Source organism: Bos taurus, chromosome 17 (genome assembly GCF_002263795.3).
Source record: "Bos taurus isolate L1 Dominette 01449 registration number 42190680 breed Hereford chromosome 17, ARS-UCD2.0, whole genome shotgun sequence".
NCBI lineage: Eukaryota > Metazoa > Chordata > Mammalia > Artiodactyla > Bovidae > Bos > Bos taurus.
Window position 1 is genome coordinate 70,665,620 of NC_037344.1, and position 13,280 is coordinate 70,678,899.

A 13,280-nucleotide genomic window follows, 5' to 3' on the forward strand; every position below is an offset into this window, starting at 1 on the left:
AACCAGAGATCAAATTGCCAACATTTCCTGGATTATCAAAAAAGCAAGAGAGTTCCAGAAAAACATCTACTTCTGCTTTATTGACTATGCCAAAGCCTTTGACTGTGTGGCTCACAATAAACTGTGGAAAATTCTGAAAGAGATGGGAATACCAGACCACCTGACCTGCCTCTTGAGAAACCGATATGCAGGTCAGGAAGCAACAGTTAGAACTGGACATGGAACAACAGTCTGGTTCCAAATAGGAAAAGGAGTATGTCAAGGCTGCATATTGTCACCCTGCATATTTAACTTATATGCAGAGTACCTCATGAGAAACACTGGGCTGGAGGAAGCACAAGCTGGAATCAAGATTGCCAGGAGAAATATCAATAACCTGAGATATGCAGATGACACCACCCTTATTGCAGAAAATGAAGAGGAACTAAAAAGCCTCTTGATGAAAGTGAAAGAGGAGAGTGAAAAAGTTGGCTTAAAGCTCAACATTCAGGTGGGGTTTCGGGCACCCGGGGTAAAAGCACTGCGCGCTCTCGCCGCGGCCCGGGCGGAGTTCCCAGTTCGCTCTCCGAACCCGCTCGCCCTCTCCAGCTTCCCCGCGACTCCTGGGTCCGGTCCTTTTGGAGGAGGGGGTCAAGGGCCGGGCCTCGGAGCCTCGAGCGTGTCCGAGCAGGCTCGACGCGCTGGCTTCGGGCTGCCGGGCGAGGGGCGCGGTGTGAGGGCCGGGGCCCGGGTGGCGCGCAGGGGCTGCAGGAAGCGAGGGCAGCCGGGGCTCGGCCCCCGCTCCGCCCGGATAGAGACACCCGGAAACGGATTCACCGCTTCGGTGGCCGCGCGAGCCGGGAGTCTCGGAGGGGGAGCGGGCGGGCGGGCGGCTGCTGAGTAATCCCCGCGGCGGCGGCGGCGGGAGGCGGCGGCCTGGGCGCCCACGTCCCCGCCGCGCGCGCTGCAGCCCGGCCCCGGCTCCTCCCTCCGCGCCCGCCCACCGCGCCCGCGCCCCGCGCAGGTAGAGCCGGGCTCCGGGCGCGCGCGGGGGCCGCAGCGGCTACCACCCCACCTCACCTCGGCCCCGAGCAGAGCCTCGCGCGCCCATGGCCGGCTCGCAGCAGCAGCGGCCGCGGCGGCTGGACGACGGAGACGCGGCGGCGGCGCCCCTGCAGGACGCTGAGCTGGCCCTTGCCGGCATCAACATGATGCTCAACAACGGCTTTCGGGAGTCGGACCAGCTCTTTAAACAATACAGAGGAGCGCCCGGTGTCCGTCCGCTTCTCTCTCGCGGGTCGCGTCCCCCGCCGCCGGGTCCGGAGCCCGTGGGCTTTGAGATCTGGACCGGACGCGATTTGAGGCGGCAGCGAGCCCCGGACTTGCAGGGCCGTGACTCCGGCGAGGCGCGCCGCCCGTGCCGCCTTTGTGACACGGACCACACCAGCTGCAGCGTGCCTACTTCGTGCTCCTCGCGCTACTGTGCATCGTTGTGCATTCCAGACGCTTTCATTGTTTGAAAACAGATATGCATAACTGCGTGGCCATGCAGGAATTAAAAAAAAAAAAATCCAGCCGGAAAAAAAAAAAAAAGCTCAACATTCAGAAAACTAAGATCATGGCATCCGGTCCCATCACTTCATGGCAAATAGATAGGGAAACAGTGGAAACAGTGTCAGACTTTATTTTGGGGGGCTCCAAAATCACTGCAGATGGTGACTGCAGCCATGAAATTAAAAGAGGCTTACTCCTTGGAAGTAAAGTTATAACAACCTAGACAGCATATTAAAAAGCAGAGATATTACTTTGTCAACAAAGGTCGGTCTAGTCAAGGCTATGGTTTTTCCAGTAGTCATGTATGGATGTGAGAGTTGGACTATAAAGAAAGCTGAGTGCCGAAGAATTGATGCTTTTGAACTGTGGTGTTGGAGAAGACTCTTGAGAGTCCCTTGGACTGCAAGGAGATCCAACCAGTCCATCCTAAAGGAGATCAGTCCTGGGTGTTCATTGGAAGGACTGATGTTGAAGCTGAAACTCCAATACTTGGGCCACGTGATGCAAAGAGCTGACTCATTTGAAAAGACCCTTTTCCTGGCTTAAAGCTCAACATTCAGAAAACCAAGATCATGGCATCTGGTTCCATCACTTCATGCAATCAGATGGGGTAAAGGTGAAAACAGTGGCAGATTTTATTTTCTTGAGCTCCAAAATCACTGTGGACAGTGACTGCAGCCAGGAAATTAAAAGAAGCTTGCTCCTTGGAAGAAAAGCTATAACCAACCTAGACAACGTATTAAAAAGCAGAGACATCACTTTGCTGACAAAGTTTCTTATAATCAAAGCTATGTTTCTTCCAGTAGTCATGTACTCATGTGAGATTTGGGCCATAAAGAAGGCTGAGGGCCAAAGAATTAATACTTTTGAACTGTGGTGTTGGAGAAGACCCTTGAGAGTCCCTTGGGGGAAATCAAACCAGTCAATCCTAAAGAAAATCAATCCTGAATCTTCCTTGGAAGGACTGATGCTGAAGCTGAGTCTCCAATACTTTGGCCACCTGATGCAAAGAGCCAACTCATTGAAAAAGACCCTGATGCTGGGAAAGATTGAGGGCAGGAGAAGGGGGTGACAGAAGATGAGATGGTTGGTTGGCCTCACCGACTCGAAGGACGTGAGTTTGAGCAAGCTCCGTGAGTTGGCGATGGACAGGGAAGCCTGGTGTGCTGCAGTTGTTGGGGGACAAAGAGTCAGATATGATTTATTGACTGAAAAGTGACAGTTGGAAGACCCTACCCCTTTGACTGATCGTTAAACTACAGTGCCTTTATTATGGTCACGGAGAGATAATCTGACCTTGCTCACCTGTGAAAGGAAGAGATTAACACAGTCCTTCCAAAGGTTGGCCCTTCATCGAGATGTTTTAAAGACTGGTGGCCCTATTTACTTTGCTTCCTCACAGCCTATCCCTCTCTATTCTGCCTTTTGACTGTAGTTCCTCACCATGTTGTCCTCTTGTTATATAAAAGAACCTGGCATTCTGACCTTGAGGAGTTGGTTATTTTGAGACATTCACATGTCATCTTCTCAATGAGCGAGCATTCCAAGTCGTATTCCTTGCCATAAAACATCTCCTCCAATTCATTGGCCCGTCAGTTGACGAGCAGAGTGGGCTTCAACTCAATAACACTGGGATCATTTATAGTTCAGATAGAGCACTTGCTATGATGAATTTACTTTACACACAAAGGGAGGGGCATGAAGTCTCTGTCCTCAGCCGTGTGGCTTCCTGATAGGCCTGTGCCATTTCGGATCACAGGAAGACTCTGTATGTCCTCTAAGATTTTAGCTGAGAACCTCCTTCTTTCTGTTAGTTTTTCAATCAGAACTTCCCAGTTTCTGTCAGATATTACCTCAGACCCCCTCGTTTCTGTCAGATTTTACTTCAGAACTGCCTACTTTCTGTCAGATTTTACCTAGAAACTCCTTGTTTCCGTAAATTTTTACCTCAGAATCACTTTTGTCTGTCAGATTTATATCAGACCATCTCCTTATTTCGATCGGACGTTAATTAAGAACCACCAAGTCTTTCAGATTTTATCTCACAACCTGCCAGTTTCTGTCACAATTTATCTGAGAAACCCCTAGTTTCTGTCAGACTTTACCTAACAGCCCCATAGATTGTCAGATTTCACCTCAGAATATCATAGTTTCTGTCAGATTTTACCTCAGAAGCCCCTAGTTTCTTTAAGATTTTATGTCAGAACCACCTAGTTTCTGTCAGATTTCACCTCAGAACCCTCTAGCTTCTGTCACATTTTACCTCAGTACTCCCTGGTTTCTGTCAGATTTTACCGCAGAAGCCTGTAGTCTCTATCAGATTTCACCTCAGAAGCCCCTAGATCTGTCTGATTTTACCTCAGAACTCCATAGCTTCTGTCATATATCATCTAGAACCCTGTAGTTTCTGTCATATTTTACCTCAGATCTGCCTATTTTCTGTCAGATTTTACCACAGAACCTCTTAGATTCTGTCAGATTTTACCTCATAACTCCCTAGTTTCTGTCAGATTTTACCTTAAACACCCTAATTTCTGTCAGACTTTACAACAGAATCCCACTTTCTGTCGGCTTTTTACCTCAGAAGACCATAGTTTCTGTCAATCTCACCTCAGAATCCCCTAGTTTCTGTTAGATTTTATTCAGAACCCTTAGGTTCTGTCAGATTTTATGTCAGAACCTCCTAGTTTTTGTCAGATTTTTACGTCAGAAGGCCCTAGTTTATGTCAGATTTTACATCAGAAGCCTCTAGTTTACGTCAGATTTTATGTCAGAAGCGCCTAGTTTATGTCAGATTTTATCACAGAACCCCCTAGCTTCTGCCAGATTTTAACCTCAGATGACTATAGTTTCTGTTAAATTTTACCTCAGAATCCCCTAGTTTCTGTCAAATTTCCCCTCAGAACTGCCTAGTTTCTGTCAGATTTTACCACAGAACCCCCTAGTTTCTGTTAGATTTTAATTTAGAACCCCCTGGCTTCTGTCAGATTTCACCTCAGAAGCTCATAGCTTCTGTCAGTTATCACCTCAGGAAATCCTAGTTTCTCTCAGGTTCTACCTCAGAAACCCCTAGTTTCTGTCAGATTTGATCTCAGTAATCCCTAATTTCTGTCAGATTTCACCTCCAATCCCCTAGTTTCTGTCAGATCTTACCTCAGATCTCCCTGGTTTCTGTTAGATTTCACTTAGAACCCTTTAGTTTCTGTCAGATTTTACCTGAGAGCCCTCTTGTTACTCAGATTTTTACCTCAGAATCCTCTAGTTTCTGTCCAATTTTTCCTCAGACTCCCCTGAGTTTCTGTAAGATTTTACCTCAGATCTCCTGATTTTCTGTCAGATTTTAATTCAGAATCCTCTAGTATCTGTCAGATTTTACCTCAGAACCTTCTTGTTTCTCAGATTTCACCTCAGAACCTCCTAGATTCTATCAGTTTTCCTCAGAATCCCCTAGTTTCTGTCAGATTTTACCTCTGAACACCCTAGGTTTTGTCAGATTTCACCTCAGAAGCCCCTAGTTTCTGTCACATTTCACCTCAGTAGTCCCTAGTTTCAGTCAGATATTACCTCAGAATCCCTTCGTTTCTGTCAAATTTTACCTCAGAACCCCCTAGTTTCTATGAGTTTTTACCTCAGAACCCCCTTGTTTCTGTCAGATTTTACCTTGGAATGCCCTAGTTTCTGTCAATTTTATGTAGTTTCTCAGATTATACCCCTGAACCCCCTAGTTTCTCAAATTTTATCTCTAAGCCCCTAGTTTTGGGTTAGATTTTTCCTCTTAACCCCCTACTTTCTGTCAGATTTTACCTCTGAACACCCTAATTTCTTTCAGATTTAACCTCAGTACCCTCTAGTTTCTGTTAGATTTTTCCTCAGACCCTGTTTCTTACTGACAGATTTTAACTCATATCCTCTTACTTTCAGAGTTTTTCCTCAGAACCCTGTAGTTTCTTCGAGATTTTACATCTGAACCTCTTTCCGATTTTATCACATAAACTAAATTTTTTCTGTACATTTTTACTTCAGAAACTCTTTTTTATTTTCTCTTAGATTTTGCCTCAGTATGTCCTAGTTTCTGTTATTTTCTGCATCTTGGCTGCAGCCATACCCTGGCCAGGTCCCCAAACTCCTGACCCACAGGAGTCACAAGCAGTCTTTATCATCTCAGAGAAGGTCTCCGGTTCCAGGTCCGTGAGGACCCCTGACCATCCCTGGGCTCCAGCCTGAGGATGTGGCTGACTGTTTGTGCTCAGCTGGGATGGCAGCCGTGCTGCTCACAGGGGAATTCAGACCAATGGCAGGTGACCCTGAATCCTGAGCTCCTGTCCTCACCCTGAGCGTATGGCTTACAGAGTACCCCATGTCACCACTCGAGTGTTCTGCTCTCTTTCACTGTCCTTTCACATACACGTAGGATTTGCACTGCAGGCAGGTCTGGACTGTGGGGCCACAGCTAACAGAGATGCACATTTTGGAATAAGGTCAGTTTCCAAGGAGACAAGAGTCCCAATGTAAGCATATCCCTGTGCCCAGGGTGGACCTAGAAATGCCCCTCAGCTGTACAGTGGGCCGTTCTGAATGGGGGCTAGGATATCCCAGAGGTTAGAGGAGGTGCCCATGGCCAGCACGGGCCAAAATGCTGAGTCTCAGAATGGGTGGTGGGCCAACCAGTGGGGAAACCACTCAGGGCTCTCTGAAACTTTCCTCCGTGATGGGGACCCTCATCCCCGTGAGGCCCATCCCCCAGAACTCCTGGTCTGTACCCAATAGTTCAGATTTGGTTCCCACCTCCTGGTCCATGTGAGGTCTTAGCCGAGTTTGTGTCGGGGAGGGGATGCTGGAAGCTGAGAATCAGAAGGTGTCTCTAGGAGAGGGTGGATCCTGGGAGCATCTGTGCAGAGGAGGAGACAGAGCTGTGGGCAGAGGCTTTGTAGGGTGACCTGTGTGGAGTTAGGTGTGCATGCTCAGCATGTACTAGGATGTTACTAAGATGTCTAGGTGTTTCAATATGATGTAGTTTTTGCTATTATTGGTGTTATATTTATTTATTTATCACAACAAGTCTTTTAATGACTAAGTTTTTTTTTAACATTGCAATAGTTATTCTAGGGGACAGTTTTTTCCTTTTAACATTTAATTAAATGTTCAATGTGTTAAATAATTCAAAGAGAGAAACATGTTTTGTGTTTTGTACAAATTAAAGGACCCTTGAGTATAATGCATGCCTACCACCAAAGCTCAAATTTGCAGCGGTCTCAAAGGAAAATGAACAGTTCAAAACTTAAACAGAATTTATATCACTACAAACATTTACAGGATTCCTCTCCTCATTTTTTGAACAGCAAAGATTACAGTGACAGAATTGAATGATCAGAATGTAAAATATTTGTGCAAAACTGCATTAATTATTCTTACTTTTCAATAGAGATAAAACCTATGAACACACAACAATAATGAAGGAAAACTTCATTTTTGAAAGTAATTCTATTTTAGATTTCAAACAACATTGATTATATTATTATTAAAATTAAAAGAAAATATGGCACCATGAGCAGGAGGAGCAACAAATGATTTGGCAATCATGCCAGCTATGGAAACTGACAAATTGCCAGAGTGTTATCTCCATACCAGTCATCCATCTTGAAAGACTTGAAGCAACTGTTGGGCCTAAACCTCATTTCAGTGTCTTTATTCTCAGAATTCGTAGATCATAAATGAAATATTTAAGAAAGTCCTTTCCCCACTGCTTCCAGGAATGCTTCTTGTATCACTGGAAATCCTTAAAAGAGTTGAATCATAGACTCTGGATTTATCTAAGCAAATCTATTTAACTGGAATTTGAACTTCATCTTCAATAAATCAAACAATTCTGGGCATTAATAGGTAGTTCCTTAAAAGTCCTTAAATGTTCCTTAAATGTCCTTGTCTTACATTTAAGTCCATTTATTTAAGAGTTCTTGGTTTACTGGGAAATGAGTTATAACCTCACCATCTAACTTGTATGCAACTTCAACTCTGATTTCCATAAATTTGTCCAAAATATCAAAAGTTTTAAGTACCAATGCAGTAAATCCATTAATCATATGAGCATATTTAATCAAAACAATGTCCAACCAGACACATGTTCTTTTCCTTCCTATAATTACACCAAACTCTCTATCCCTTATTTGTAATAATTCTCCAATTGCATTGTCTTGCTCTGTAGGAAAGGGACCAATCCCAACTCTAGTTGTATAAGCTTTCACAACTCCATACACTTCTCCAACATTTAAGGGGGCATACCCAAGCCAGTACAGACACCTCCAACTGTACAGTTCAAAGAGGTTTGAAAGGATAACTTTCAAAATGAATATCTAGCAGTGCTGCATTTGCACCTTCTACCAAGATTTTCTTTGATGGTCTTTCTTTGAAAGCTCGAAAGAGGAAATAAACTCCATATATCTAGCAGTTGGTTTCATCCTTTGTATATAACCCTTGAATTTTTGGAATTCGTCTTCAATGTCTATTTCCGAAGTGGGGTTTATAGATTTGTAGTGGTTAGCCAGAACTTGGAACCTCTCAGAAAAGCCATCAAAGTCAGGAAATAAGATGGCATATCCTAAAGTCCACTCTGGTCCTTTGGGGAAGAACAAACAGGGCAAATGCCCTTTTTGTGGTACCCAAATTTTTTCTTGCTTGTTCTCCTCTCTGTTGTTCCTGGATACCATCAGCTGTTTGATGAAAATCAAGCACAATATGAGCTCTGTCCCGTATGAGAAGCCTTTGTCCAGCCTTCCAGACCTTTCCCTTTTTGAACATTTTTTTCTGCTTTCTCACACAATCCAGCTAGATGAATCACCACATCATTTCCAATGAATGCAGTAACATTCAGGCTCCACTGGGAGCCTGAGTTGTTCCACTGGGTGATGATTCCACTGGGTAAAAGACGAAAGTCACCCTCCACAGAATCTGCAGCTGTTCAGGCAGCATTACTTCCTCCCTGGCGGTGGCACAGCGTGCTGGTGTCCTCACCAGCAGACCCAGCACCTTCCCCTTGGCTTCGTGGTCCCACTGCCCGCCAAGCACCAGGCTCGTCAGGTTCCCCCCAGGCTGCTCCCTGGGGCGGCCTCAGTCACCTTGGACGAGGAGGATGCCCCCAGGTTGGTCTTGGCAAACGCCCAGGCCCCAGAGACACGAGAAGAGCCCGAAGGGGTCGGGGGCGGCTGGGAGCATGTGAACTGGATTGCTCTGTAAATCTATGTTTGAGAGTCTTAATATAAAATATAACTTATATTCAAAAAAATAACATTTGGTAACACTGTCAATGTCTTAACCTGATATTAGGATTTTTCTACTTTTCTAATGTTTCATTTTGTCGAGAGGACTTGGATCGATGTTTAACGACCATGGTCTGCAATGTCCCCTTCTACTGGTTTGGTTGTCAGGTTGTTTTTTACACTTTATTGATTGGTTGATTGATGGCTGTGCGGGGTCTTCACTGCTCCTGGGCTCTGGTTGTGGGCGGCGTGGCCGCTCTTCACTGCAGTGCACTGGCTTCTCATTGGGGTGGATTCTCTTGCTGCAGGGCATCAGCTCCGGGGGATGGAGCTTCAGCAGTTCGGCTTTCCTGCTGAGTTGCTGTGCAGAATGTGGGAGCTTCCTGCTTCTGGCACTGCAACCATGTCCCCTCCATCAACAGGCAGATCCTTAAACACAGGAAAACAAGGGAAGTCCTATAAATTCCTCTCTTATGTGCTTTATTTATAGGTTGTATGTAAAACACTTTAACTGCTTTCTCAGAGAACCACAAATTTTACATATTTTTCAATGCTAAAACAACTACAAATCCAATGTATGGGAAGCCTATAACTCCTAAAGTTTGCTAGATATTTATTCTAAATAAGGATACATTATGTCTTTTTGTGGAGTAATTTCATGACAAAATAGTCTGTTTCTTCTAAGCATCTTCACTGTTTACTTATTTTCTGTACTACAACAAATGTACCTTCTTAGAAAACTGAACTTCATTCCCTTTTTCTGCAAATTTTCCCCACATGTTACCAGCAGGGGGCGCTGTGGGACTGCCCTGGGGTCCCTGCACAGCTGCTCAGGGAGCATTACTCCCTCCAGGAGCTGGGCTGGGGGCAGAGCCTGTGCTCCTGGGGAGACCCAGCAGTGTGTCCTGTCTGAGTGCAGAGACCCGTGAGCAGGGACCTGTGTGGTCTTGGCAGGTGCTTCCTCCAGGGGCTCCCAAGAGGGAACTCCCCTCCACCCTCTGAGTCTGGGCTGTGAGCTGAGCTCCAGCATTAGGGCTGAGAGATGGGCTGGGCGGGCCCTGGGTGGACCCCTATTTGCATGGCGCCCCTCCTCTGGCAGAGTCAGGGGGAGAAAAGGAGGCCTGGGGCAGCCCAGCCCCACTGTGGGGACCAGGGTCCTGTGAGCACCATGGCCTGCACTCCTCTCCTCTTGTGTTTCTCTCTCACTGCTTAGGTAGGGACGGCCCCGGGCAGGGCTCAGTTCCCAGCCTCATCAGCCCCTGGGGCGCAGACTCTGGGAACCTTTCCTGCAGCTCTTGCCCCGTATCCCCTGTGTCTGTATCTGCGGGTTCCCTCTCCCAGCCTGTGCTGACTGAGCCGGCATCCCCCTCTGCATATCCAGGAGCATCAGCCAGACTCACCTGCACCCTGAGCAGTGGGTACCGTGTTGGTGGCTACCAAATGTCCTGTTTCCAGCAGAAGGCAGGGAGCCCTCCCTGGTACCTCCTGATGTTCAAGTCAGACTCGGATAAGCCCCAGGGCTCTGGGGTCCCCAGTCACTTCTCTGGATCCAAGGCTGCCTCAGCCAACACAGGGCTCCTGCTCATCTCCGGGCTGCAGACTCAGGATGAGGCTGATTATAACTGCTACTGTCCCCGAAACACTGGTATTTACCAGGTGCCTCGCACTGCACAAGGCTGAACAGGCACTGCTCCCCTGTGTCCTCCCTGCCATGCCCATCACTGCTGTTCCGCTCTCGCTCTGGTTAACCTCTTGTGGTCAATTCTGAGTCTCCTGTCATGTACTGCCCCTCATCTCAGATCTGAGACCCACCCACGGCTCTGACCGCTCAGACTGCCGTGTTGTGACACACACTGTCCTTGGTTCAGTTCAGTCCAGTCGCTCAGTTGTGCCCGACTCTTTGCGACCCCATGGACTGCCGCACGCCAGGCCTCCCTGTCCATCACCAATTCCTGGAGTTTACTCAAACTCGTGTTCATTGAGTTGGTGATGTCATCCAACCATCTCATCCTCTATCCTCCCCTTCTCCTCCCACCTTCAATCTTTCCCAGCATCAGGGTCTTTTCCAAATGAGTCAGTTCTTCGCATCAGGTGGCCAGAGGATTGGAGTTTCAGCTTCAGCATCAGTCCTTCCAATGAACACTCAAGACTGATCTCCTTTAGGATGGACTGGTTGGATCTCCTTACAGTCCAAGGGACTTTCGAAAGTCTCCTCCAACACCACAGCTCAAAAGCATCAATTCTTCGGTGCTCAGCTTTCTTTATAGTCCAACACTGACATTCATAAATGACTACCAGAAAAACTATAGCCTTGACTAAATGGACCTTTGTTGGCAAAGTAATGTCTCTGCTTTTGAATATGCTATCTAGGTTGGTCATAACTTTCCTTCCAAAGAGTAAGCCTCTATTAATTTCATGGCTGCAGTCACCATCTGTAGTGATTTTGGAACCCGAAAACATAAAGTCTGTCATTGTTTCCCCATCTACTTGCCATGAAGTGATGGGACCAGATGCCATGATCTTTGTTTTCTGAATGTTGAGCTTTAAGCCAACTTTTTCACTCTCCTCTTTCACTTTCATCAAGAGGCTCTTTAGTTCCTCTTCACTTTCTGCCATAAGGGTGGTGTCATCTGCATATCTCAGGTTATTGATATTTCTCCTGGCAATCTTGATTCCAGCTTGTGCCTCCTCCAGCCCAGCATTTCTCATGATGTATTCTGCATATAAGTTAAATAAGCAGGGTGACAATATGCAGCCTTGATGTACTCATTTCCCTATTTGGAACCAGTCTGTTGTTCCATGTCCAGTTCTAACTGTTGCTTCCTGACCTGCATATAGGTTTCTCAAGAGGCAGGTCAGGTGGTCTGGTATTCCCATCTCTTTCAGAATTTTCCACAATTTATTGTGAGCCACACAGTCAAAGGCTTTGGCATAGTCAATAAAGCAGAAATAAGATGTTTTTCTGGAAGTCTCTTGCTTTTTCAATGATCCAGTGGATGTTGGCAATTTGATCTCTGGTTCCTCTGCCTTTTCTAAAACCAGCTTGAACATCAGGAAGTTCATGGTTCACATATTGCTGAAGCCTGGCTTGGAGAATTTTGAGCCTTACTTTACTGGCGTGTGAGATGAGTGCAATTGTGTGGTAGTTTGAGCATTCTTTGGCATTGCCTTTCTTTGGGATTGGAATGAAAACTGACCTTTTCCAGTCCTGTGGCCACTGCTGAGTTTTCCAAATTTGCTGGCATACCGAGTGCAGCACTTTCACAGAATCATCTTTTAGGATTTGAAATAGCACAACTGGAATTCCATCACCTCCACTAGCTTTGTTCGTAGTGATGCTTCCTAAGGCCCACTTGACTTCACATTCAAGGATGTCTGGCTCTGGGTAAGTGATCACACCATCGTGATTATCTGGGATGTGAAGATATTTTTTGTATAGTTCTTCTGTGTATTCTTGCCTCTTCTTAATATCTTCTGCTTCTGTTAGGTCCATACCATTTCTGTCTTTTATTGAAACCATCTTTGCATGAAATGTTCCCTTGGTATCTCTAATTTTCTTGAAGAGATCTGGTCTTTCCCATTCTATTGTTTTCCTCTATTTCTTTGCATTGATCACTGAGGAAGGTTTTCTTAGGTCTCCTTGCTATTCTTTGGAACTCTGTATTCAAATGGAGATATCTTTCCTTTTCTCCTTTTCTTTTGGCTTCTCTTCTTTTCACAGTTATTTGTAAGGCCTCCTCAGGCAGCCATTTTGCTTTTTTGCATTTCCTTTTCTTGGGGATGGTCTTGATCCCTGTCTCCTGTACAATGTCATGAACTCTGTCCATAGTTCACCAGGCACTCTGTCTATCAGATCCAGTTCCTTAAATCTATTTCTCACTTCCACTCTATAATCATAAGGGATTTGATTTAGGTCATACCTGAATGGTCTAGTGGTTTTCCCTACTTTCTTCAATTTAAGTCTAAATTTGGCAATAAGGAGTTCATGGTCTGAACCACTGTCAGCTCCCGGTCTTGTTTTTGCTGAGTGTATAGAGCTTCTCCATCTTTGGCTCAAAGAATATAATCAATCTGATTTCGGTGTTGACCATCTGGTGATGTCCATGTGTAGAGTCTTCTCTTGTGTTGTTGGAAGAGGGTGTTTGCTATGACCAGTGTGTTCTCTTGGCAAAACTCTATGAGCCTTTGCCCTGCTTCATTCTGTACTCCAAGGCTAAATTTGCCTGTTACTCCAGGTGTTTCTTGACTTCACACTTTTGCATTCCAGTCCTCTATAATGAAAAGGATATCTTTTTTGGGTGTTAGTTCTAAAAGGTCTTATAGGTCTTCACATCTTCCTAATCAGAAATAAAAATCCCCCAGTGGATATGCTATAAGTGGCAGAAAGAGGCTGGTTCCTGCTCTGTTTCACTCAGACTCCAAAAAATTAATAATACAAATATCTGTGTAAAACTCAAGTTTTACTTCTTAATAAAAAATTTCAAAAGATCTGTC

The 13,280-nt window shown here is 45.7% G+C and overlaps 1 pseudogene and 1 gene segment (V, D, J or C); one reads left to right on the forward strand and one right to left on the reverse strand.

The window, feature by feature from the left end:
* Nucleotides 1–7,463: 7,463 nt before the first annotated feature.
* On the reverse strand, nt 7,464–8,555 carry LOC100138634 (adenylosuccinate synthetase isozyme 2-like; annotated as a pseudogene).
* A 1,399-nt stretch (nt 8,556–9,954) lies between these two features.
* LOC132342567 (probable non-functional immunoglobulin lambda variable 5-48) lies at nt 9,955–10,523 on the forward strand. The segment is given in 2 exon segments: nt 9,955–9,985; nt 10,099–10,523. Coding segments are annotated over 2 exon segments (399 nt in total).
* Nucleotides 10,524–13,280: the final 2,757 nt, after the last annotated feature.